Raw genomic sequence first — 26,820 nt, 5'->3', positions numbered from 1 at the left:
GCAGAGCTGGAGTTAATAGCTGTTAGGAGCTGTCCTGTGTAGGTGCTGGGATCCAAATTGAGGTCATCTGCAAGAACAGTATGTCCTTTTAACCACTGAATATCTCCTCAGCCCTTTTAGAGATTTTAAGAACATGCACAAGAGTGGCTTCAGGTTGCCTGTGTTGTAATTGTCTTGGTTCTGTTCTCATTCTTGGCAAGATAAAATAAGGTAACATAGGACTTGAGACTTCACAACCCTTATTTTGACCTCCTCCTCCTCCTCCTCCTTTCGTCTAGCCTTGCAGTCCTTCATCCGAGCCTATGCAACCTACCCCAGGGAGCTGAAGCCCATCTTCCATGTCCGATCCCTACACCTTGGGCATGTGGCTAAGAGTTTCGGGCTAAGAGATGCTCCTAGAAACCTCAGTGTCTCTGCTGTTAAGAAGAAGAAAGAAAGCTGGAAAAGGTAAAATGTCAGTTAGACTGTGTGCAAGGCTGTTTACAGTAGCGAGTGAGGTCATTTGGAAGGCTGATGCCAGCGCTTCTGTCGTGTGTGTGTGTGTGTGTGTGTGTGTGTGTGTGTGTGTGTGTGTGTTAAATTACCGCTAGTGTTAATTCTGCAAAAATTCAGTTGGACAGAAACATTGTGAGGATTGCTGAGCAGAAAGACAGGTCTTTTGAATTGCCTTCCTGTCCCAATAGAGTAACTTGGGAGGCGTCTGGTGTGTTCCATATCATTAGCTTGGGAAGCAGTCCTTGTCCTTGTGAGATGTAGAGTGGAATAGGGCTGAGGGCTTAGAGTCCAAGAGCTGCCTGTACCCTAACTGTATAGCTATCCATGGTGCTGATACACCTCAGGTGCTGAGTTTTACAGAGGCAAATGCCATAGACCCTTGCCCTTTCTCTAAAAAATACATATCTGGGCGCAGGATTGTGTTGTCCAAGGGATCCTTGTGAAAGAAATGTCCAGGTAAGCAGAAATGACCTTTGAGGTCAGTTGTCCTGAGTCCCTGCAGTCAAGGACTAGGCTTGTCCCTGAGTCCAGTCCCACAGTACTGAGCTGAGTTAATGATTGTTCAGCAGATTGTCTGCTTTCTCTCCTTAAGCGTCAGGCCCAGTCTCTCACCATAGCCTGAGGAGTGGAGACTCAGAGAGTGCTCTAGAGGGGGACTGAGATAGGGGCACCTCTGTAGGGTGGCCTGTATGAGGAGAGTACAGTGAATAAGTGAGTGTTGAAAAAGTATGGAAACCTTGCTTCCCTTGTCTAGGTTTTGATGTAGACTCCTTAAATGCTTGGCTACTTACTGTGTTGTCTGTCCCTTTTCTGCATGTTAGTTACAAATGCTACCCTACCATTTTTCTGCCCTGACTTGGAGATTAGGCAACCTCGTGCTTGCGGCTATTCCCACGCCGTCTGTCCTGCTCTTTCAGCAGGAAGCACTCATTGCTTCAGCAGCTTGGGCAGCACCTGGCTTCAGAGGGGAGAGGGGCTGCCGTGTGTAGAGAGTGGTCTTAGAGTCAGGGGACTCAGACTTCTTCCAGCTCCTTTCTGATGGGGTCCTGGGAAGCAAATGATTCAGTGGCGGCATTGGCCTTACTATGAGAGGCCACTGGAGAGAGAGCGATTGCCACCCCATGTCTCAGCTGACCCTAGCTAGCAGATGGGCACCAAGACTACTATACCCCTGTGAGCAGCTGATTGAACAGGGCTTTATTCGGGAAAGAATGGGCTGATTAGCTGCTAAAGAGCATGTAAGATGGTATGGGGCAGCCTTTGATGTCTGGCTGGCACAGCAGGGAGCAAGGCAATGAGTGACAGCAGTGTGTCACAGGATTACTCTGAGTAGCTATGCCACTCTCTGTTCTTACCATGTCACCACGCTGTAACAGCCCTTTTCTGTTGTTGTGCCCTTCTTTTGAAGGCCTTTCTCAACCACGCACCCCGCCCCTGGCTTTCTAACACAGACTGAAGAAACAGTAGGCACTTTTTTGTATTTGGGAAAGCGTTGTCACTCCTGGAAGAGGAATGACTTTGCAGCTAATCTGCACATGAACTGTATAATTGTGGCCGGGGTGAGTGGCAGGAGAACCTGACAGATTGTCCACACTTCTCCATCAGGACTCTAGCAAAGGCCAATTGCTGCTTTTTGAGAACTGCAAAGAAAAGTCCATTAAACCTCACAAAGTACAAAGAGTTGGGCCTGCTATGGCCATGATTATTATTATTAGGAAAACTGCTTGTTAAGAAAGAGACTGGGTTCTGTCTGTCGGGCCCAGATGAGTGCAGGAGTGGCACCAAGTCCTCAAGTGCTCTGCTCCCATCTTCTGCAGTTCACTGCAGAAAGCAGGATTGCAAACACTGTACTCAAGCCCATGGTGTCTGCCTGCTAGCAAAGTCCAGTCGACGTGAGCCTGTCATCCTCCACCAGGAAAGAAAAGTAACATCTCTAGAGGAGACCTTACTAGTCAGGTCTCTATCAGCTTCCCCACCCTCAGGTCTGAAAGGGAGCAGTAAACATCTCTCTACACATAGGAATACAGTCAGAGTCACAAAACCTTTTCTGGCACCTACACACAAACCTGTCAAAAAAGTCCCCATCCCAAACATCTACATGTACATGTTCACGGGTGCTGTTGGTAAAATATTGAATGGCCCCTTAGCATTCATCACAAAAACAGCAGATCCTGGGAAGCAAAAAGGACTACGTGGGTTCCTCTAAAATTGCCATCGTCATTGAAGGTATGTTGGCCTGGGGCCTGGGGGCCTGTCTGCCGTGCAAGGTCAGTTGGACTGTTGGCCAGGGTGTCTGCTTAGGCGTGAGTGAGTGAGATGAGCCCAAGGATATGCTTTGTGAGGGCTGTGATTCCTCCCTTCTCACTGGTGGGAAATGGTTCTAAAATAACAAAGCCAGTGTCACTGACAGTGTGCAAATGTGAATCTTCATTTTTTAAATCTCTCACCCTGGGTGAAATATTTCCCAAGCCAGTTCTCCCAGCTTCAGCTATCACCTCCAGTGTGGTCATCAGCAACAGCGTCATCAGTATCCAACCTCCGTCCCTGTTCTCAGCTCATTTCTTTTTAGAATTAATAGAGGAATGGCAGTCTCAATAGTTAACCTGTTCTTAAATAAGTTTATTTTACTTGTATCAGTTCTCTCAGTCCATCCCTATCAAAGTGTTACCTAGTATTTCCCATTTTATCAAGCAAGGTAAGCATTCTAAAACCTCCTCTTCCTTTCTAGATGTGACTGTGCTTGGTTGGGGAGGATAGCTTGCTAAGTGCTGGCTCTATCTGCCCAGCTCAGCACAGCCAAGCATTTCTTAACCTCCACACTTCTAAAGCCCCACAAGTCTTTCATGTCTCAGGATGAGTAAACAGCCAATGGAAATTGCACGTGGCAGGCAATTCCTTGTAGGCAGACAATGTCTTGTAGATAGACTTGCCCCTCCCTGAATCAGCATAAATGCCTCATCACTGGACTTCGAATTGAAAGGCTTGCAGGCTCTGGCTTGGGGTGCTTTTTGTGCTGTGTTGTTCTAAGCAGCCAGTAAGTACTCACCCTATGTGACTGTGTATGAGCTTGAGATGTTGATTTTTATATTCCACATTAGCTGTCTCCTTTGCCCTCCTCTCACTTCTTAAGTCTATCAGAGTGTCGCACCATGGATTGGCTAATTCTCTTGTATGCTGTGTGCCTTTGGGCAGGCAACGGCCTCTCTGCACCTCGGTTCTTTTGCCTCCTGAAGGGAGATACTTGAGGTTCATGGTATCATTGTAGAGACAAACCAGATGCTGAGTATGAAACATTGCTTCAGTGTTTTGTAAAATTCAAGCATTTAGCCATTATGACAATGGCCCTGTGACTGTCTAGCCCATTCTGCTGCCCTCCAGTATCCAAGTATTCCTGGGACTGAGGACCAGAGTATGTATGGAAGTAGCTACAACCTTCCAGCACTCTGGAACAACCTTGAAAGCAGAATCGGGTCCCCTGACGATGAGCACTAAGAAGCTGCAGCTGCATCACCCTGTGAAGCAATATCCTCATCATTAGGAGCAGCTTGCTTGCCAATTTTTACGTGGCATTTACAACCTCCCTAATATCACTTAATTAGCTGAAGGAAAATCTGGAATCCTGCCCACTGTGAAAATTTTCTCAATTTCTTTGAGCCAGTTATTCTGCAAAAAACAGATTGGCCAAATGTGAGATGAGAGGCTGGGCACAGCCACACTTGGAATCATGAGGCTCTCTCCATGTGTGTCCACTGCACCTGAGTTGGTGTTCTCCTGCTCCGTCTTCTAGCACACAACATCTTTGGTCCCTTGGGCCTTCTTGACTCCAATTCTTCCCTTGACTTCTGGAACTCTGTGTTCATGAGGATCAGCTCTTGGCTGCTGACTTCTTTTGAGGTACTGGATGGTCTTTCTATGTCCCCTGTGGCCACTGCCAAGCATACAGCCCCACTCCACCCTTTAACCCCCATAGTCTTGGCTTAGAACCTTTTGGTGACATCCTGTTGCTTAGCACCTGCTTCCCTGATGGGCCCTTGTCCCTCTTAGCCTCAGATGACATCCTGCTGTCCCTTTCAAGACCTGGGCCTACCCTGGGTTCTCCCCCATCTTCTTTCATACCTGTCTGAGGAATCAGATGTCCTCACTTGTTCTGACACAATGGGGCAGTCATATCCATGTGTAGGGTATGTGTGTGTGTGTTGTTTCTGTCTCGGGGTGGGGGGGGGGTTCAGCAGAAACCCTATCAGGCTTTTGTTCACTGTACTTGCAACATACTTCTGGTACACAGTAGGGACAAAGGAAATACTGTGGATTAGATGAGTGAAATCATACTGGAACTCTTGAGGGAAGAGAAAAGAATTGATCTACTGTGAAAGGAGGTGAACTCATTTATTATTTGGTGAACTGTGAAGATGACCAAGTCTACCTGGATGATGATGATGAACCATCATCATCCTTCAGAGCTCTGTGTGCCAGGTGGCAGCCCTTCTCTGTAGAGAAGAGGGGACTAGACTACCTCCACATTTGGCTCCCTCAGGAAGATCAGCTTGGCCCAGCTTCCCCTTTGTCTTCCTGGCCCCCCAGGTGAAAATGTGGAAGAAGCAGGCTACCATCACTGTCTTGTACCCACTCGTCCAAGGCCAGAACTCAGTCTCACTTGAGGACCAGAGAGAAGTAAGACCACCAGCAAGAGCTGTGGGGCAAAGATGGGAAAAACAGAACCTAAGCTGGGTGGTGGTGGCACACACCCAGGAGGCACATCTCAGGAGTTAGAGATCTCTGTGTGTTTCAAGGCCACCTTGGTCCACTGAGTTCCAGGACAACCAAGGCTACACAGAGAAACCCTGTCTCAAGAAACTAGAGGAAGGAAAGAAGGAAAAAGAGAGGGAGAGGAAGGGAGAAAGAAAGAATCTACTCCTAAAGTCGAGAAAGAGAAAGAATCTGTTCCTAAAGTCAAAAGAGAGAGAAAGAAATCTCCTTAAGTCCGCTGGGGAGCATTGTGAAAAGCCAAAAGCCAAGTGTCCAGGTCCCACCCCAAAGACCACAGTTCAGTCATAGAAGTGACATAGAGATAGATTACTACAGACTTGACTTGGGGACTGAAAAGAGTGTCCTTAACACTAATGGCAGGCGCCATTAGTGCCTCCGCCACAGAACTAAGGGCAGAAGAGCAATGCAAAGGGCCTTTGACTAGGCAGTAGAGTAAACTTGGAAGTGCTGGCTAGGTGCCTTAGAGCCCTTGTCCTGAGGAAAAGAAATTCTTGTCACCAAAAAGGTACCTGAAGCCAGACGGCAGTGGTGTGTAACTTTAATATCAGCACTTGGGAGACAGAGGCAAGTTGGTCTGTATGAGTTCAAGGCCGGCCTAGTCTACAGAGCAGGTTTCAGGATAGTCAGGGCTATACCAAGAAACCCTGTCTCAAAAACAAACAGAAAAGTTAAGAAGGAGGCTGAAGAAGTTAAGACTGGGCCTTTCCGGACAAAGAAAGCCAACTGCACAGGGCACTGGGCCCACCTGTCTAAGCCCCCAGTATGCTCACAGGCCTGTCCAAATGCACTGGTCATGTGGGTACTTCTCTGTGCGCCTCTGGTACCATAAGCCCTGTTGCCCTGGACTCTGGGGTAATTACAGCTCTGCACATGCAACCTTTACATTTGTTTCTATCACTGTTTCTTTTGTTCTATCTGACATTGTGCAATTACCAGCTTTCTGCCTCCTTGTAGAATAGACACACCCTCATCCCCACCTGGCTAATGAGGCTATTAGATGGAATTCACCATGACCTTCAGCTTCTTCCACACCTGAGTCACCTGCAGACAGCAGGAGCCATCGGGTATGCTTTCTGTTCACAAAGTGAGGGCTGACAACAAAGAGCAAGACCCCAGTCAGCCTCTCCTGGGAGGATGTTGGAGATGGTGATGATGTTTGCTGCTAGAGTCATCCAAGCACTGGACTTAGAAGCTGAAAACTGGCCACACCAGGTGAGGCAGTGTGCAGCATTAGAGTGGTTCTCATGGAACGCTACCTGTTCCAGCTTATCTGGCTCCTGTCTTTCAGAAAGTCTTTCTAAGAAAGAACATGGTAGCCTCCAGCTTTCTTCTGTTACCCACAGTTTAGTTTTCCTCACCCTAAAAACCCTCCTGTGAGAACTGACTTCTCTGTCTATGCCAGCCCCGCTCCCACTGAGCCACCTCTGCGGTAGGAGGGCCAGACTCCAGTCTCCTCAGTCTAGTCTCCAGAGAACAGGCCTTCCCCTCTTATTTTGGTGTGTGTACCTTTATTCTGGCTCTGAACTTTTGTAAGTAGCAATCTGAAAAAAAAGGTTAACTTGTTGACCCTCAAGAAGAGAGGTATTTCAGGGTGTAGTGGAACACGCCTTTAATTGTAGCAGAGTCTGGTGGGTTTCTGATTCAAGACCAGCTTGGTCTAAATAGTAAGTTCCAGGACAGCCATAGCTATACAGAGAGGCCCTGTTTCAAAACTGGAAAGGGTATGGGGAGGCATTGAGAACCAGCCTCCCAGATCACCAGTGTGAAATGTGAATCATTTGGTTGCAGCAGGGTCATCTCTCCTGAGGACTCATGCTATCTGCCAAGCTGATCCTCTCATGCACATTATTCTATAGAGACCCCACCAGACCAAATGAGAAGCTAGAGCCCAGACTAAGATACTCCCTTCTCTGTATCCTTACATGTCCTGCTAGAGTGCTGATCATTTGTAGTGATTCTTGAGCTGAGTAACAAGTATGCAGCCCTGTGAAGGGGACTGTACTTAACTCTTCTTTTTTCTTTGTTAATTTATTGTTTATAATTTATTCACTTTATATCGTGATTGTTGCCCCCTCCCTTGTCTCCTCCTGGTCCCACCTTCTCTCCCTCTTTTCCTCCATCTCCTAACTGTTCCTTTTTCTTCTCCTTCTCTTCCCTCCCTCCCCTCCACCTTCTCTCTCTCTCTGTGTACCTATGCAGGTGTGCTGCAGTGTGTGTGGAGGTCAGAAGACATCTCTGTGGCATCAGTTTTCCTTCCACTGTATGTGGGTTCAGGGCAGTGATCAGATTCAGGTCAGCATGCTTACACGGCAAGCACCTTTATCCAGGAAGCCATCTTTTCAGTCTAAAGGGATCCTTTTTTTTTTTTTTTTTTTATGTGAGATCATTTTTTGTGAAACCAAAGAAATGGACTTAGAGCAGATGACAAGGTTATATGTAGAACAGAGTTTCATACCATCTAAGTATTGAGCCCTAAAGTGGGCTTTACAGCTCTGAAGCGGTGTCAGTTGGGAAGGTGCATTAGAAAAGCCTGGCTCTGGAGTTAGCCATTTCTGAGTAGTCCCATCCAGCCTTAGCACTTATGACAGCCTGCCTGTAAGAGGGGAAGGGCGGCTATAGGTTATCACCTAGCCTATAGGTTGGGAAGGGAGGGAATCATGAATGCCTGGCCTCCAGTGTACCACCAAGCTGAGAGCGGTCAGGAAAGGCTTTTCTTCTCTCCCCCTTCCTCTTCCTGAACTTCCTTCCTGGCCTTCGCCTCTTTCTTTGAACATTCTTCTGATAAGTGGTATGGCCCGTGCTTCAGGAAGCCCTGTCTCTCAGTGGCTTGCCACTATGGCATACCAACTGCATAGTGGCCCCAGCACACCATTAGAGGTCCAGAAAACAGGCCAGGGTTCCCACCAGTGGGTCTCTGAGACTCAGATGTCGTGTATGCACCATTGGCATACAGAAGCGTAAGGTGTTAGTGTCATCATTTAGCCAGTCCCTGGTCCACATGAGTCACATATCAATGGTGACCCTTGCCTCTTCCTCTTTACACTTTCTCATATTATCCCTATGAATAATAGTCAACATGTGCGTACATCTGGTTCATGAAAACATTCATGCATACAGTAGAGACTGCCCAGCACAAGTGCCCAGGAGCCCACTCATGGTGTGGGCTCATGGTGTCAATAAGAACTGTGACTCATTGTCCATTGAAGCCAGGGATCTGCCTTGTGCTTCAGATGACCTGCACTCATCCTCCTGTGGCTGAAGTTGAGACGGCATAAAGCTGCACCACTGTCAGCAGGGTGGAGCCTGGCGTACATCCTAGGCCTTCCAAGTCCCCATCAGGATTGGCCAACTCAGCCTAATGACTGCACACACAAGAGCTCCTCTCCCCTTACTTCCAAGGTCATGGCCTCTGATTTGTCCCACTTGAAGGTCACCTTCAGAACCTCTTCTTTTGGTCCAGTTGAGCATTGTGGGTATTCTGTCATCTCTCCATTAATGTAATAAGTACACTCAGAGAATACATCAGGACACAGACAGAAGAGGCTCAGAGGGCTGAGCCCTGGGATTTGGGCTCAAGGTTCTGCCCTAAGCTGATCAATCTTGGTATTCTCAGAATCTAACCACAGCAGTTTTAAATATGCTTGTTTTCCAAGTCTGCCCACTATTTTTCCATCTTAACAATAATTCATAATATTTTTACAGAAAACTGAAATAACATCAGTAGTCTTCCATTCTTCTGCTCAGGTCTTCTTGTCCTCTCTGCTCAGGTCCTTTCTGAACTTGCTGCTGACTTCAAGTTGTCAGCTATATGAGTGTCTGAGCTGGGGTTCCAACCACTGCCCAGCAGATTCTGCTCTTCTAACCCAGTCCCCACCATGGCCATCTGACACTCAGTGTCCGTGCTTAACAGTGAAAATTCTCCTAAGAGTTTTGGTCACCTAGGCTAAGAAAGCTCAGGGTTCCTACCCCTTTAACGATTCTGGTTCAGCCATTCCTCAGAGTCACCAAACAGGACCTCCCTCCACTCCTGCATGATGCATGAGCACCAGCAGGCATTTGCCAGTTCTCACAGTTGACATTCCTAACATTTCACTTGCTTCTAGCTAAGGGCACTTAAGTTCTGATCCATTTCTCAATAATCTTGTTCTTTGACAGAAAGCTGAACATTCACATTTCTATTACTGTGATAAATACCATGACCAAAAGCAACTTGGGAAAGAAAGGGCCATTTCAGCCTGTAGTTTATACATCCCTAGGGATGTCTGGGCAGGAACTCAAAGCAGGAACCTAGAGTCAGGAAGTGAAGCAGAACCCATGGTGAGGTGCTGCTTACTGACTTGCTTCTCATGGCTTGCTCAGCCTGCTTTTTCATACCGCTCAGATTTTCTCAGCTGAGTGAGGTTCCCTCTTCTCAGAAGACTATAGCCTGTGTCAAGTTGACACAATACTAACTAGCACACCTTCCTTAGGACTGACTTCCATCATGCCTGCTGCTGCAGTAGGGCCCACTAAGACACAGAAACTCACTTAGTTGGATCCTGAGAATCAAAGCTACAATCTTGAGAGGAGTGGCTGGGTTGCCAGCCAGCATCTCTACCCATAAAACCCAAAGCTGGGTCTGGATATGTCACCTTTCCTTCCCATCAGTGACTTTGAAAAGGTGGATATTAAATGGCATGCTCCCCTTCAGGAGGCAAGGTTACCATCCCACACAGCTGCTGCTTCACCTGAGTTTCATGATGCACTAGGGGGAAAGTGCTCCCTTCTCTTTCTGTCATCTAAAAGCCAGCAAAACCCGGATGATATACTGCCATTTCCTCCTCGGTTCATCCAGGCACAAGGGAGAAAGTTGCTGTCAGCTTGAAGTCACCTGAGATCATCACTGCCTTCTGGATTGTATATTTACTCTGAGACTTCCATATTAGAAAGAGTTAGAGAGGAAGAATTGATCCTCTGAGCTATCTTAATTACAATGCAATAGAAGCTTGAAAAATCAAACTGAGGCCAGAAAGCAGTAAAGTTTTCAAAAGTAAAAAATCAGAATAATTTGAAGTTTGACATAGGATAAATTACACTGTTACCTGTAAACAAAATATACTGTGTTTTCCCCTCATTATTAAAAGAATACATGCCCATTTTAGAAACTAAAAGCTAGAAGTCACTCACAAGCTCACAGTCCACGGTTAGTTTGGATTTAGTGTTGAGTATTATGGATGACTCTTAGAAATAGTTGCATTCATGCCTTAAGGCAGAATAAAACCAAGGTAGAGTTCAAGCAGTAGTCATCAAAGAGAAGGTAAGTTTGAGTGGTTTTAAAATCCTAAAGGTTTTGCTGTGCATGACCCTAAAACTATTTAAAATAATAATAATAATAATAATAATAATAATAATAATAATAATAATAATAGATTTAAAATGTATCTTTTTCTGTCGTGACCATGTTATTAAAAGCATAATGGTGCATGCCTTTAATCCCAACACTTGGGAGGCAGTGGTAGGTGGATTGCTTGAGTTTGAGTGAGTTCCAGGACAACCAGGGCTCTCTTACACAGAGAAACCCTGGCTCAAGAAAACATGGATGGATGGATGGATGGATGGATGGATGGATGGATGGATGGATGGATGGATCCTGTAAAAGAATGCTATGAGCAAAGCCCTGATTAGATTCTTTTTGCCTGGCCATCTGCCTGTCAAGTTTGCAAATGAGGTTGAGAGAGGACTCTGCAGTCCTTCAGGGATTTTGGGGACAGTGGGGTGAGTACTAGTTAGGTTGGCTGCCTTACTGGCAATGTAAGTGGCATCTGCCTATTCTTGCTGAGGGAGTTTTCTGCAGTTAGATAAACTGATCTGTTGCTTGATAACCACAAGATTTCCACAGTGGATGCTCAGAAAGCCTGAGTCAGAGGGTCCAGGTATTTAGAGGGCTAGAAAGTTGGCAGGATTCTAGGACAACAGCAGCTCGTCAGGAGACATGAATGCTGGATGCATGCTTGGGTTTAGAGGGGGTCACCTTCCCATCTGTACCACACCTTCACAGGTATGTGCCTTTGTTCTTACAAAGGAAGAAATTGGGAGCTGACCATGGGAGACCATGCATTCTGTTGGCTTGGCTCTTGTGACAGCAGTGAGGCCCTGCAGGGTTGCCCACCTAATAACGGCCTGAGTTGGAATGTATAGGTACCTGCTTGTTTACTGCATGAGTGGGCTTCTGGGTTTGCATGAGATGCTAGGAAGTGTAACAATGATACCTGAAGGTGAGCAGGAAAACCTGTGCCTGCTAAGCATGCACTGCCCTGAGCCATTCCCAGCCCCAAATCCTTTCCAGAGTCAATCTCTGACAGTATGGCCCCAGAACTTACCTCCTCCTGCCCCACCCAGCTCTTTGCCTGAGAACAGGCATGTTCTGGGTCCCTGGAAGGGGTTCCTGTGGTGTGTGTTGTCTATGGCATTATCTGCACTGGCAGCTGAAAGCGTGGGTATGATGCTCTGAGCCACTTCCCACAGGCTGCACTTGCTCTGTAGGCAGCTCAAGAAGCAGTCCCCAGATAAGAGTCTGGCTACTATTGTCTACAGTAATGGCAGAAGCAAGCACTTTTTCTAGGAGAGAGAGTATTTTGACTGAAATTTTGCATATCTTGAAACTCAGGTTGTTATATTTAAAATTAAACACATTGTGAATACCTACTTCAAACAAGAGGGATGAAAAAACATCCCTTCCTGTCAGAACCTTTTCGCTCTCTCATGTAAGTTGACTAAAAATAAACTACAAGTGCAGGAAGTTGCAGCCTTTCTGCAAGTCAGTGCTCCCCAACAACCACAGGGCCTGGCTATAGATGTGCAGGCCTGGAAGGTCAGATGGTAGCCAGAGCCATGCAGTCCATATGAGGAAAAGTTCAGGGTCAGCATCGTTACTCTTTAGGAGGTGGGGGACAGTAAGTAGAACCCTGCCTTCACCCCAAGCAGACCTGGTGACAGTTTTCAGTGTCCAAGCCTCAGCATGATCCCCACAGCAGCCTCTGCCTGGCTAGCACTTTACTCCTGCCTCTGCCAGGTACATGGGTTTAGCAAGTTCTCATCCTCCTCCAGTCCATGGTGCTTACCTGTAAAATGAGGAGAACATGGATGCAGGGATGTGTGATGCTAGTGGTCTTGAGGTCTGCCTCGGCACATTTCCTGAATAAATAAAGCTCTAAATATCCTTGCTAATACATCTTTTCCTCAAGTCTTTTTCCCTGGCAAAGGCTGACTCTTCTTCTGTTGCAAGAAAGAACAGGTTCTTATAACTGCAGCCTTATGCTCTGGATAGGATTATAAATAGCTTCACCTTTATTATAATGGGGTTTTTCAATCCTTCCTAATCAGGCTAAGAGCACAGTGCTGCCTGTGTCTAGTTCTTGGACTTTAAAGGACTGTTTATTTTGACCACAGTTTCTGACTACCACAGCACAGAACACACTGTCATGTCAGAGAGCAGCCAGTGGCCTTTCTTGAGCTTCTTACACGGAGTTTGCCTGGGTTGCTATCGAATGGTACTGAAGGACTTGCCAGGAAGCCAGTACGGACTTCTTGGCCATTGCCTCTGAGTTGGTGTGTTTTATTCTTCTGGTTCCATTCTAACTCTTCACTGTGCGGTTGAATTTCTACAAATTTCCCCTTCTGACCCAAAGTGTGAGACCACTGCCTTTGCTGAAGTTTCTGGGCTTCTGTACTGAACCTGATGTCAGGCTTTGGTATCTTGTGCATCAGGGCAAGGAATGATCTCCTTCTAGCCCCAGGTCTGTATAGCAGCTGTGCTCAAACACACTTGGGCTTGGATTTGTGGGATCAGTGTGTCTTCTGCACTCTAATGTGCTGGAGCATCTGTATAGATACCTGGCCTAGCAGGGTGCTGTGCCTACTGTCTGCCTGCAAGGGTTCACCCCCAAAAGCCCTGCACATGAAATCTTTGCAGCTAACTGCTTTGCATTATCAGGTTTCTGTGGGCCTTCCCATCATCTATGGATAAACTGCTGTCTCATACACCTCATTTGCCATCGGAGTGTAAGAGTGTAGGTTTCTTCTTTTTTTTTCCCCCTCATGAAAACAACACAGAACAAAGCCTCACTTTTTAAAAATGCCATGATATTTTGCCACCATTATGAAAATCTGTCAGCACCGTATCTAATCTTCTGGTGCATAGAATATCAAAACAAGTGCTATTGAAGAGATCGCTCTTCTGCTAATACAAAAATGTCAGCCTCCTGGTCTCACAACCAGCTGCTGTCAGATTCTTTCCAGACGAGAAAGAAAAACACTAATGTGTCTTCCCCTCTGCTGTTACTGTTCCTCAGGCCCAACCCTCAGAGGAAGACCCAGAGTAAGCACCACCTTGTGCTTGCTGAAGTCCTGCGCTCAGAATACTCCAGTGGGCTGGAGGCCGATGGCATGAAGGGCAGAAAGCAAGGCAAGCTGCAGAGCTTCCAGGTGGCACCCAGCAAGCCCGGGCTGTGGAAAGAATGAAGCTGCTTCTACATCCAGAAGGCTCACCACTGCCTAGCAAACTTCTATTGATTGTTTTAAATTTCTATAGGACCAGATCAGGGTGGATCCAAGATGGCTTGAGATTGGTGTCCTGTTCTTTTGAAAAATAACTAGCACCTCTCCCTGAGTGGAGGCTCGCAGGAACACAGACCTCACCTGTTGAAGGACACCTGAAGGAAAGCAGCAGGCAGGGGCCAGTGCTACACAGTCACCACCTTTGCCCAGGCCTCTTGTGAGATTGTCCACAGGGATAGCAAGCATCCTGTGCCTCAGGCTGAGGAGTGTGGTTCCTGGGAAGCTTGCCAGAGGAAGCAGCCACATGTGTATTGCATGAGTCTTGTAGGATGGAATGTTTAAACTGGAATTGAACTTGTACAAAAGGAAAAAGTATTTGTTGACTAGTTATTTTCTAAGTCCACATGTTTTGTTAGGAAGGCCAAGAGAGCTTTTACTTTGGGTCAAAACCTGCATGTGTTGGCAGCAACGCTGCTTTCTTCTATAAGCACGGCACAGTGTCATGTGCATTGCCCCCTTCACCCCCCCGTTCATATCCGCATACAACTCGCTGTCTCTGGGTTAATTGGTTTATTGTTGCCTTTTTATTATTTGCCTTTGAAATCAAAGGGCACCAGTACCGAGTGAGCTTGCCTTTTGCCATCGAAACCTGTCTTCTCTTCGAGGTCTGAGGTCTTTGTGTGTGACCTAGACCCAGAACCCACAAACCATTGTATTTCTGAAAGTTTGAAAGAGGACCCCCAGAGCGTATTGATTTCCCAATAAATGTTAAGACTTGGACACTGCAGAGGGCTCGTGAGAGAAAGGGTTAAAGCTCTGCACGCTGTGTTCAGACACCACGCTATGCCTGCTTTCCTCTGGCTTACTGTGTGCCTAGCCCACCCAGGTCCTCCAAAGCCCTAGGGTAAGTGCTACAGTGCCCAGGCAAGGGGGAAGGTCAGTGAACACCCACACTAGGAAAAACCCCTGTGGATGGTAAGCATGGCCTTGCCAGGGCTGCAGTCACCAACATCAGCAGTCTGGTTGGTGAGATTTGTAAGGGTAATTTGAAGCTGCAGCAGGTGTTGAACTGACTGGACAAATCAGCCACCTTTCTTTGGATTTGTAATGACTCACGTGCTTCTGATGGGAAATGAGGGATCAGACTATCAAGATTCAGCCAGCTGTGTGGAAACAGGTTTAGATAATGTAGTCAGGGATGGCTACCTGAAAACCTGCATCTGCCTCCCAACAAATGGCCCCTAACAGCTCAGCTGCAGCACTGTGAGGTGTGCTGGGACATTACTGAAATAACAGTGACTCTCACCCTAAACTTGAAATGTGCACATGTAGTTTTCTAACTTAGCAAGGGCATCCTGTAAGAGATGCTGGGTACCCAGTCAATAAGGAGACAGACTGAGCGGAGTAAGGGTTAATGTTCTCTAAATGTAAACAACCTTAAAATGACGCTCACGGAGGATCTTCATCGGTTGTGCGTCCCAGGGATCAGTTGGACACAGTGTTATCTCAGTGTTAGTCTGATTCTGTGTATTTTCAATCAGAACTTTTTCTGCAGTCCCAGACTTAGCGTTTCTCTGACATCAGCCTGGTTGCCATATTAAAGTCTCAGAAGATTCAGATGGCGGCTGTAGCAGGCTTGTTTAGCGTCCTAAAGCCCTCCTCAGCTGCTGTCTGGTGAGGAGCCACTACTGGAGGGCGGGAGCTCTTGGTGAGCCGCTCTCTGCAGTGGGACATCATGGGGATCCTCCACTCCCGAAGAAGCCAGAGCCAAGCATAGCGCAACTGACAACAGTTCTAATTGGAAATCGGGCTGCTCTGATTTCTCTCCTCCCTGACCCAAGAGGGAAGAAGAGATTGGGCCTTTTGGTGCCCGTGATGCTAAGCTGCTTGTAGTTTGGTCCACATAATCTTCACTCCCAGAGATTGGACCCTCAAGCCAGTGACACATTCCCTAATTGAGCAGTGATTGCCAGGCCTTCCCCATTTGCCTGTGACTATCAAACTTTATTAGTCTGCTGGACCATAAGTGCCCCCCCCCCCACTCCCGAAAAAGAAGCAGCCCAGGTTCCAGAAGCTTTGCAGCTGGAGGCAACTTTGTTGTTCTGCTCTTTGTAGTCCAGATTTAGAAGGGAGAGTGCCCTCCGGGGCCTGCTTATTGTTTGGTCCAATGGGGGTCTCATGGTCCTTTTTTTCCCGTTTTAAGTGAGGGCACCCAGTCCCAGGGTTAGGAACAGAGACACCAATTTAGCCTTCTAAACTGGTGGGAAGTGTGAGCCCACCTCACTGCTGAGGTTGTGAAGTTATTATTACAGACGGGATGTGCAGGACAATTTAAAATATTGTAATTATAAACTTGTAGGGAAGCCTTGTTCTTCATTAATGTAAGATATGAAATCGCCTCTGCGGTACAAGGACAATTACATAGTCAGAATGTGTCTGCGGTTTACACTGCACTGTGTAAATGTGAGGGTGGCTGCTCTAGCCTGCCTCCTCCACGCTCACAAAATGAAAAGCACACCACCGCAAGTTGTCCTTTGATAGATTTTTAATATGATTTTAAAGAGTTTTGTTTGGTCTCATTCTTATTCAATGAGATTAATTTAAAGCACTTATCCCCTGGGTTTAAGTCAATCCGTGTAGGATTTGGGCAGGGTTTGTTGCTTGGGGGGTTTTGTTTGCAGGAGGCTATGAGAGACTCCTTTCCCACTTCATTAACCCTGAGTTGGGGACAGTCCCCCTTCACACCCCACCACAGCCAGATCGAGGGATTTACCAACTCGCATTCACATGCAAAAGAACTTGAAAGCCGAGGGGCTCCTTGACTTAATTAGCTGCTGTGCATTTTGCAAAATTAGAATAATACCCCACCATCCCAGAAAAAGAAAAGCCCGGGTGTGAGGATGCTGGGGGTTGGGGAGGAAACAGTAGCCGAACTGGCTGTGGCTAGGGGGGAAGCGGGTGCTTTCTGAACGCGCCCCTCCCTCCACCGCTCGCTTCTCTCCCAGAACAGTTGGGCCAGAAACGCTGGGAGAGTGTTTGGCTTGCAAGCATCCAAACTCCCCGGCATTTCTTCCATCTTGCAGGTCAGTGTGCTGCAGGTGGTGTGGGGGAGGAGGAGCACCTGCGCCCATATTCCGGGAGACAGACGGGTGTCGGGAGATGACCTTGGCCCTTCGAACGTGATCTGGAGTCTGACTCCCCTGGGATCTCTGAGCCAGAGGCGGGGGGCGCGATCTCACCCCTCACCCCCTCCCACTTCCTCCCAGGGCAGGGGGATGGGCAGGATGGAGACCGAGCAAAGGGTTGCCCGACGTGGCGTCAAGCTCGCGAAGGCCCACGGGGTCCTACCAGGCATTTGAGACTAGGAGCTGCGGGTAGCCAGAGCGGAGGGCGCCGGGCTGAGGAGGATGGGGCAACGAGGAGCCGCCTCGGAGTCCATCTGTCTGCCCCGCGCCCGCAGGGCCGGTCACCAGCTGCCGGCCCTGGCCTGAGCCAGATGAGTCGGCTCAGCGAGTGCTTCGCGGCCAGGCACGCAGCAGAGGGAGGCCGGCGCTGGCCCCGTCCAAGGCCCCAGGATGGTGTGGAAAAGGGACGAATCAGACGGGGAGCCGAGAGCGGCCACGGGCTCGTCTCTGTGTGAAAACTCGGGAGACCCCCGGGAGTCCAGCCGGGGTCTCCTGCACCCAGGAACCCAGGAGAAGGGCAAGAGGGAGACCAACTTCTTGCGATTGAAAGGAATTGTAGTTTGAGAGAAGTTTTTACGAAGGAAGGGATGGGAGAGGGCCTGAGCGGGAATCAACGGACGGTAGCGCGGACAGGCGCCTGGCATTTGTAAGAAGTTTATTTCCACATTTAAAAAAAGAACCCAAGAGGCCTGGCTGCCCCAGGACCTGGGTGGAGGGGGCGAGGATGGGGGCCAGGATGCGTGGACAAGCCCTCTCGGTCCCCCCCTGCCCCACCTGGGACGGGGAGGCCACAGGCCACAGACTCTCAACTGATTCACGGACACGGTCACGGGCTCAGGGGTCACGAATAAATAACTTCATATACACTTTGCACACTGTATGTACAGGTCCGCCGCTAGCCCGGGGCTCAGGGAGAGGAAAGGAAATGGGTGGGAAGCTCCCACCAGCCCTGTCCCGCCGAGGTGCGGGAAGAAAGGTGGGCCCGGGGCTGGGCACCGGCGTCCCCTACCAGCTCCCGAGGGGACAGGGGACCCGGAGGTGGATGGGAGGCGGGCAGGGGCGCTTATGTACATCCGGCGGGTGTAAGTTCTCCCGGGTGGAGTAGCCAGGAGAGAGGACGCAGGGAGGGGTAGCCTCAGTGGATTTATCCCCCCGTCGGGGACACTGGGCCGCGGCGGTGAGCCCGGCATCCCCGCCCCGGGGCGAAGGGAGGGATCCGCGCCCCGCCTGGGCTGGGGGTCCCGGAGCACGGCTAGGGGCAAGCGGGCGCCTCACCGAGGCTGCGCGGCGCGCGGGAGGACGCCGGGCAGCGGGGGCAGCGGCGGGGGCGGCTCGCTGGCGCCCTGGAGTCCGTGGATAAGGATGCGGGGCACCAGAGGTCTCTGGAGGGTGGGTGGCGGCGCGCTGGGGCCGCGGTACAGATAGAGTGCTGCGCCCGGGTCCAGGTTGGAAACGAGGCTCTGCGGGTAGAAATAAGGCGACGGGAACATTCTCTGGAGCGCAGAGTAATTGCCTGCCTCCGCTAGCAGCTCCAGCCCCACGGCGGTCTGTCGCTTCCATTTGGTCCTAGGAATCAAAATAAAGACGGACGAAGGGGTCAGGATTAGGACACTCACCACCCTTGCCCCTTCCTCGTGACTGGCACAGAGAGCCGCAGGACGGCCAACAGAGAACATGCTGATTGTTAATAAATAATGGAGTGCCCATGTCAAATGCGTCAAGCATCACTCCCTCGTCCACTGGCTTTCCATGCCTTTGTCCCCATTTTACAGATTAAAAGCTTGAGGCGTGAACCAGTTTTCATTATAGTCTGCAAAGAGGCAGGCAGAGCCCCTGCTCCAAGCCAGATTGTCTAGCTCCCAAGTTCACTTACAAACTCAAATCTTGGGGCGCCCTCTGGATATGCTTCTTCTGAGAAGGCCCAATGAAAGCGGAGTGTCAGACAGGGTGGCTGAGCTGCTGTGTCTGGGCCCCTCTTTCTTACCTCCACCCCGTGGAGCCCCAGGGCCTGGACTTCAAGCAGGCAGGCTGGGACTCCAAGTGAAGATTTCTCTGGAGGAATGCACACACTCTCTCTCCCGGCTCTGCCTACCCTCAGACCCCCAGGTTTGAGACCTGGGGCTAGCTAACCCTAAGACCCTCTGGCCCCAAAGCTGGGAGGCCCAGGGCGAGGCAGGCGAGGCAGGCAAGCCTGGAGTGGTTGGGTATGCCTGCCCGGGTTCCACTGAAGCTGAGGTGGGCTCAGTCGCGCTAGCCCCGTTTCCCCCCACCCCTGAATAATTCACCATCGTCATAATTGTGTAATTACTGCAATGAGCCTTAATTATTGATGCCCGGAGCAGTAATCGGTATTTATTATTAATGGGGCTGTGTGTTCCGAGGCTTGTTTATGAAGGCACCATCGCTGCCTCTGCTAAGCCTGTAGAGTGTGTGTCACCGCGCAGACTGTCGCGTCTGTGCACGTGCAGTGTTCCTATGCATTTAAAGCCTGTCCAAGAAGGCGATGAACGAGCAGGTTCAAGACCAGTGTCTTAATACCAGTGTCTCCATCCCAGAGGAGCTGGGGTGGGGCAGAGAGCCCCTTCCTGGCTGTAAACGCTAGGAGGCCCAAAGAGGAAATGCTCCCGAGATGCAAGCAGTCACCACTGACCCCTGCTACAGCCACCTCAGGGACCCCTCTGCCTTCCGGAGACTGGAGCTGCCTCTCCGCTAAGGGCTGGGGCCTTCCATCTGATGAGCCCAGAGCCTGGCCAAGGGCTGTCCTTGGGGACTTCCTTGGACTGGGGTGGAGCGGGGCTGGAGTTCTGTCTGCAGGTTCACCTGTCCTGGATCCTAGTCTAGCGTACTTTCTGTCCCTCACTGTGGGACTTAGGGCAAGGTCTTTTCCCAGAGCCTCAGTGCCTCAGTTTCCCTACCTTTGCAGAACGGGGTAGGCCCCCTAGGCTCCAGAAGCAGCCCTGCCGCCCCCACCCCGCAGCGAAACCTCACCTGCGGTTCTGGTACCAGGTCTTGACCTGCGTGTCGGTGAGGTTGAGCGAGGCGGCCAGCTCCATGCGGTCTTGCACGCTCAGGTATTTCTGCCGCTCGAAGCTGCGCTCCAGCTGCGCCAGCTGATGGTCGGTGAAGGCGGTGCGGGCTTTGCGAGGCTTTTTCAGGCGCACCGGGGGGCTGTCCCTGGAGCTCGAGATCTCGCGGTCGCCCTCCTCCTTCACTGCGGAGACACAGGGGGCACGTCAGGGCTCGGCCCCTCGACAGGGCGCAAACCTCGGGGGTCCCCGCAGCCCCAGGGCCCGCCGCTGCAGGCCATCGGAGCCGCAGCCCCGGCCCGCGAGGAAGGGTGTGAAGGCGAGTGTGAACGGTGAGCCGGGAGTAAGAGCAACGGACGCGAACGGGCCGGAGCCGCGGGCCGCGCCCGAAGCCACCCAGCCGTCCTCCTCCGCCTCGTTCCCCAGCCCCGGGCCGCTTTCTGGCGGGCGGGCGCCGCCGGGGCGCAGCGTCCGCGCGGAGAAAGAAACGAAACCCTGTTTGCTCCCAGCACCCCACGCTCCCAAGGAGCAGACGAGTGTGCCCCAGCCTCATTGGCCGGGGCTCGGCCAGGCTCTTCAGAGACGGGAGTCTAGGCCACTTCCGAACCACGCGGGTGGAAGCGGGTGAGGGCGGCCGGGAGCGCCAGGCGCGGGGAGAAAGACCCGTCTCCCGCGGGCGCCAAGGGCCGCGCGGCACAGAGGTCGCCCGCCGTGTTCCCGCCCCACCCGCGCATCCGCCCTCGACCGGGCAAACGGCCCTGTGTTCCCCGTCCTGAGCTCCAACGCAGACCGGACACCGCTAGATTAGTCCGTTTTCCTCTACTTTCGTTGGAGTTGACAGGAGAAAACACACATCGAATCGAACGAGCCCGGCATTCCCATCTTCTTCTTCACGGGGAGACTGGAACCGAAGGGCCCACTTCTCCCAAAACAACCCTCTAGCGTGGGGCTCCCGCCTGTCCTACCCCCGTTTTCTTTATTTTCTTTTATGCTGAGTTTCATTGTGCTTGGCATTTGCCATGACAGGGTTCAACAGAATGCGAGGTGATTTCTCTCTGTAGGAAACAATAATCCGGTTAATTGAGCCACTGGGGAGAGAGGCTTTTCAGCCGGAAAGGCTGTGCTTCTCGGCAGGGAAGAAGCCTAGGGCCCCGGCAAGTCTGCCCCAGACCGGCGATGCTGGGGGGCTTCAGAACCCGCAGGGAAAAAGATGACTCTTCTCCCTAGAAAGCCTAACACTCATCCTTCAGACTTCACACTTGATACTGTAGAAATCTTACTTTACCCCCTAATCACCTGCACGACTCATGAAGGGCCCTCATTCTTGTGGAATAGACAGCTCCTTCTCTTTTTAAAACTTCAGTCCGTTTCGGGCTCTGCCAGAGCCTTTGGGACTCTCCTAGGTCAGTCTGTTGACCTGTGTCCGTTTCTCAGACTTTGGCCTCAGAGCTGTATCCCATCCTTTAGCGCCTGAGGGCCAGGGACCCTTTTTACGAGGAGTGAAGCCCTGGATCGGTTTCTCCAAATGCCTGAGCTCCGGCCAGTGTGTGCTGACACCCGCCTGACTTCCAAAGCCCCGTTCCAACTTCAGTAAATACTGCTTAAGAAACCTTTCGCACCAGAAACTTGTGCCGAGATGAGCCTGTCCCCCACCCCTGACTCCAAGGATGAAATGACTCAGGACAGACTGGACTGGCTTAAATGCACCTAAGGGCTGGCTCTTGTTTCTGTCTCTCAAACTAGCTTCTAACTCAGACTTCGAAACAGTCACCTCTGTTTGAGAAATGTTCTAGGCATGGCTTTGCTCAGCTGATGTCCTTCACACACACACACACACACACACACACACACACACACACACACACTTCCCTTCAGAGAGTTTTGCTAAGGGTAAAAGCCAGCGCCAGTGCCTAAGGCTGGCTGGAACTTTCTACAGCGTCCTCAGCTGCAAACCTGTTTAAGTGATACATAGACAGCCGGCTCTTGGCTCTCTCGTCATCTCCCTCCTCAGATATCATCAGGGACAGGAGAAGAAAATTGATATTCCAATTATCTAAAACGAAATGGAATCTCGCCTCAAAATTCTGCTTAGGGGCAAAAACATAAAAGGAGGCAACTGTTTATACAGGCAGGGCTGGACCCAATTGCTCTTTACCCTAATCGGGAAGCTAGGTAGACACACACACACACACACACACACACACACACACACACCCCTTTCTCCAAGGTGAGTTCTCTTTGCCCCTCTAACCAGACGAGCTGGGGTAGGTGGGGACGCTGCCAGGGCCAAGTTTCCCAAACACCAAACCTGTGGGCTTTCTAGAAATGGTGGGGCCACAGTCTGGTTGAAGGAGGCCTAGCCATTTTTACAGGGGGAAGAAGACAGAAATGACTTGTAGACTAGAGCCCTGAGGGGCTTCAGTTTGGAGTCTGGGTCTACCCTCAAAGGAATTCCTGGATGGGAGGGAGAATTAAGTGGATCTAACTAAGTTTTTGTGAATCTTCGCACAAAAGGAGGACAGAAAGTGCGGGCAGCAAAGATGCTGACTTTACAGCCAAGTGTTGGTCCAAGGAAGATGCTCAAGATGCTTGGGGAATTGACTGTAATAGTTACAAAGCCAGGGGCAGTCCCCACCAGGTCCTAGTTTTCTGCTGGCTGGCAAGAGAACTCATATTCCCTCATCCCTCTGACACCCACTGCCTCTGCCATTTAACTTCTTCCTGGAAAGAACTTCGTATCCCTGGACCCAACAAACGACTAAAGTCAGGGCAGAGGCTAAAGATAAAAAACAAAACTAAGGATCATTTTCTTTCTTTCCTTCCTTCCATCTTTTCTCTTTTTCTTTCTTGTCCTCCTTCCCTCTTTCCTTTTCATACCATCTCAGCTCCTTAGTTAAGATGGAATGAAAAGGAACCACCACAAAGATTCCTTTCACTCGGGATTCTCTGGGTCGTGAAGCAGCTTGATCACTATTCACCCCACTTAAGGCCCAGTTCAGAGAGAGCTGCTGTGTGGGTGTGGGGTCCTCCCCATCCAGCGGACCTCAGAATCCAGCCCAGCCGGCGCCTGGCCAGACCCCGACCTCTTCCTTAGCACGGTTCACAGGCCTCAGACTCCACCTCGCCCAGTTGCTGGGGAGGCCCGCTTCTCCTCTTGTTGGAAATTTCAGATTAAAAGGTAGAAAATTCTTAATGTGCTAAGGGCTCTGGCAGGAATTTTCTGCCAGGCTTTCACTCGACAAGCCTGCACCCTCCAGGCTCCGCACTGCTGTAAGGGCCCAGGGATCCTCGGAGTCGAGGTTCCTGCCTCCCAGCAAAGCTACTGGAAGAGTTGTGGTCCCAGCCAAGAAGTTAGAAAGTTTGCTTTCTCCATCTGGGGAGGCTTGCTGTCCTCTGCACACACTCCCCCCTCAGCTGCTCCCGGCCACACACGTTGAACTCTCTGTTGCTCCAGGGCCCGGACCTTGGGGCTAGCGGAGAGGTCTAGAGCTCTCAGCCCGGGCCTGGGAGGCTGGGAGACGACTCTGTTCCCGTCTCCAAGCCTGTGCTCCCACATTTTAAACGTCACCTTTTAGAACCCCCTGCCCCTTTCACCGCGTTTTCTTACCTTTGTACTCAGAGTCCGATGAAGCGCTGCTGACACTTTTGTCCAGCTTGTCACGAAAGTCCTCCCCGGCCTTGGCCGCAAGGCGGCCCCCAGGCTCTGGAGCTGCAGGCTGCCCACTGCTAGAGTAGGGTGCACAGGCCGCGAGAGGTCTGCAGTCAGCAAGGATGTCCCTGATCAGAAAGGAGGAGGTGACGGTTCGCGACTGGGCTGGGGCTGAAAGCTGCCCGGGCTGCAGGTGGGAGTCCAAACCTGGGCCAGATGCCGCACCAGGCCGCGAGGTACTGGTCTCCAGACAGTCTCTTCCGGGTGAGGCTGGCGAAGAGCAGTCGCTGCTGCTCTCTGAGCGTGGACTTAGCTCCAGGGGTGACCGGCAGTCCCCAAGCAAGGGGTCCCCCTTGGGAAGGGCGGGGCTGCCCGCTCGGTGGGAGAGAATGGAGTCAATCCCAAAGCCATTGGAGCCTTCCATAGCCAAGCCGCGACCTGGCCGCCCCAAAAGCTCCCCACCCACCCCCAACCCCAGCCGCCTCTGCCCCTGCCCCTAGCTGCGGGCTGGCATGGGGAAGCCGGGCAGGGAGCCTGTGGGCACCTTGGACGGAGTTCAGCCTTGGGGGAGCCCGGGAGCTCTGGGCCAACCTCCTCTGCGCATTACATCCAAAAGGGCTCAACGCGTCTCCTGCAGCACCGCGCCGAGCCGCCGAGCCGAGGGGGGGCGGGCGGTGGGAGTGTCAAGGAGGAATGGGAGGAGGGCGCGCCAAGTTGGGGAGAGCCAAAGGGTAGAAGAACGGCCCGAGGGCCCCTCTGACACAGAAGAGATGCGAGGCTGACGGAATCTGAATCCAGATCGTCCTTTCAAAAAGCAAAATCCAGACCGCACGCTTCTCCAGGCAGACGGGAGCCGAGGGCAGGTCGGCCGGGCCCCGCGACGGCGGGCAGCGCGGGGCGCACCTGCAGGCCCCAGCACCGCGGACAGCGCCCGGGCCCGCCGCTCCACCTGGCCGGGAGCCGCGCTGCGCTGGGCCCCGCCGGGCCCGTCAGCACCGCGGACAGCGCCCGCCCGCGCCGCCGCCGCCTCCGCGCTCACCTGCGCCCCGCGCGCACCTTCGCCTCCGCCCCTCTCCGTTCAAAAAAAAAAAAAAAATCGAACTTGTGTCTCTTTTACTTTGGGGCTGGCTTTTTGTTGTTGTTTCTCTCTCCCTCTCTCTCTTTTTTTTTTCGTTGTGTTGTGTTTTTTTTTTTTTTAAAGGGGACTCACCCACGTGTCCCCGGAGTGATGACGCTGATTGGCTCCGGCCGATTTTGGGGGTGATGTCACGGCTCCACAAGCCGCGGCCCGATTCTTTTTCAGTTTGATTAAAAGAGACACTGAATTAATTACAGCACAGACCTGTTTACCGGCGATTTCCACACAGTTTGCTTTCATTAGGTCGGCGATGACGCCCCTAATGAAGATGATTAGCCAAGGGGGGCAGCGGCCGCTGGGAGGAGGGCCGCCGGGCTGCGTGGCCTGCAGTTGGGATGGCTTCTCCCGAGCCTGTCCGCAGTGATTCAAGCTACCCGACCCAACGGCGATCCTAGGGCCCTTTCCTTCCTTCCATCTTTCCTTCCTCATCCCACAAAATGGCAGAAAACCCGGTCGAGAAAAGATCCGAATGTTTAGGGAATCCCTTTTTTCTAGTAGGAGAAAACATTTAAAATTTGTTTTCGGAGTGCTTTGCTTTGGTTCAAGATCTCTCTGCACACATACATACACACACACACACACACACACACACACACACACACACACACACACCATGTAGGACATGACAATTCTCTCCTGGTCCCTGGGCCTGCTGTCCTGGAGCGGAAGGTTAGGCCTGTTGTCTTTCGGAGAAGAGACTCAAGCGCCGCTTTACTCGGAGGCGAGTTGAGCCGTGGGAAAGATCAAGTCTGGACCTACGGATGTGACTGTGGCCCAGAAGGGCGAGAGAGGGACACAGGAAACAAAGAAGGCAGTGACCCCTTCATCCCGGCCAGGGGCCTCCCTGGGGCACATGTCCTGAAAAGCCAGTGGGGTTTGGATACGAGTGTGACTCGCTCTCTCCTTCCGTATGATGGTGTGTGTGTGTGTGTGTGTGTGTGTGTGTGTGTGTGTGTGTGTGTGATGTACCTCTAGACAGGAAACTGCGAGTTTTGAGCTAGCAGGAGGCCATCACCGCCCAGCCGTGGCTGGCCTGGATTCTGTTTTCAAGGCGGTGCTGAAAATGAAAACACGGCTTTCCCCTTTGCCCTCCGGGCCCGGCCATCGCGCTCTAGTTCTGCGCCTTCGTGGGGTCAGCCTCTGGTGGTGCCCGGGCCCAGGACTCCAAAGTAGCTGGTCAGGGGCACGAGTTCTCGGCCTCAGGATCGACGGTGCCCTGGTCGGACAGGGAGCGGAGCTGCGCGCCCACGCAGCAGGGCCCGGGAGGCCCCGCTCCGCGGCTCGCTGGGAGCCCGGGCTGGGCCCGGCAGCGCACCCTCCCCTCGCCCTGGGACCCTCGGCGACCCTCCGCGGCGGCCCGCGTCCTGGTCGCGGGGCGGCATTAAACTCCCTCCCCTCTCTCCAGGGCCCCGGGCAGGAGGGTTGTTGGAGTGCGGTGTGACTGTGCGTCGCGGAGGACCTGAGTCCCCGCGCCCCGCTCGGCGCCCTCGGCCTCCGGGGCCCCTGGCCGCGCGCGGCGGAAACTTTGCCGTCTCCGGGGCGCGGCCGCGGTGGCCCGAAGCCCGGCGCCCCGCGCGCTCCCTCGGCCCCCGCCGGCAGCTTGGAGGCGCCGCCGCCGGCCGGGCTGGGAGCGGGCCCGGGGCTCCCGGGGGACGGGGCGGCCTCGGCTGCAAGCTGTCGGGGAGGCGGCGGGAGGGCGGGGGCCCGGCCGCGCTCCGGAGGCCCCGCGCCGCGCTCCTCCCGCCGGCTCCGGCCGCCTTTCTTTTCAGTTTGGCGGATGGGGACGACAGTCATAAATCAGGGCGAGCGGGGCGTCCCCGGGTCCTCCCCGCCAGCCTCCGAGCTGGGCCGTCTCCTGCTGCAGGCGGGTCCTCCCCGGGTCACCCACACCTCCGCCGCTTCTCATCTCGGGGATCCTCCTCTCTCACGGCGCCCCAAGTCCACACGAGTTGCAGCCTCCTCACTCTTTCGAGGCCTGTAAGCACTGTCGACTCGGCCGGTCGGCAAAGGGCTGCGGCTTCTGTA

The 26,820-nt window shown here is 52.0% G+C and overlaps 2 protein-coding genes across 4 annotated transcripts in view; one reads left to right on the top strand and one right to left on the bottom strand.

Moving 5' to 3' along the window:
* The window catches only part of Ddx31 (DEAD-box helicase 31), a 64,128-nt gene extending 48,712 nt beyond the window's left edge, over window positions 1-15,416 (top strand). For 2 of the 3 annotated variants that reach the window (XM_055599908.1, XM_055599906.1), the window contains 2 exons: window positions 279-447; window positions 13,593-15,416. In XM_055599908.1, the coding sequence (XP_055455883.1) occupies window positions 279-447; window positions 13,593-13,761 (338 nt within the window). In that variant the 3' untranslated portion in view covers window positions 13,762-15,416. Of the gene's footprint in view, window positions 1-278; window positions 448-13,592 lie in introns of those variants that run through there. The other variant, XM_055599909.1, reaches the window with a different exon arrangement.
* A 2,837-nt stretch (window positions 15,417-18,253) lies between these two features.
* Window positions 18,254-24,090, bottom strand: Barhl1 (BarH like homeobox 1). The gene is made up of 3 exons (XM_055600609.1): window positions 23,616-24,090; window positions 19,971-20,193; window positions 18,254-18,548 (listed from the first exon to the last, which is right to left on the bottom strand). The coding sequence occupies exons 1-3, from the start codon at window positions 24,079-24,081 to the stop codon at window positions 18,254-18,256; spliced, it is 984 nt and encodes a 327-aa protein (XP_055456584.1). The 5' UTR covers window positions 24,082-24,090.
* Window positions 24,091-26,820: the final 2,730 nt, after the last annotated feature.

The sequence above is a fragment of the Psammomys obesus genome, unplaced genomic scaffold (genome assembly GCF_907164565.1).
Source record: "Psammomys obesus unplaced genomic scaffold, mPsaObe1.curated_primary_1811, whole genome shotgun sequence".
NCBI lineage: Eukaryota > Metazoa > Chordata > Mammalia > Rodentia > Muridae > Psammomys > Psammomys obesus.
The sequence above is the reverse complement of the archived record's forward strand: the minus strand, read 5'-3'. Positions and strand labels throughout refer to the sequence as shown.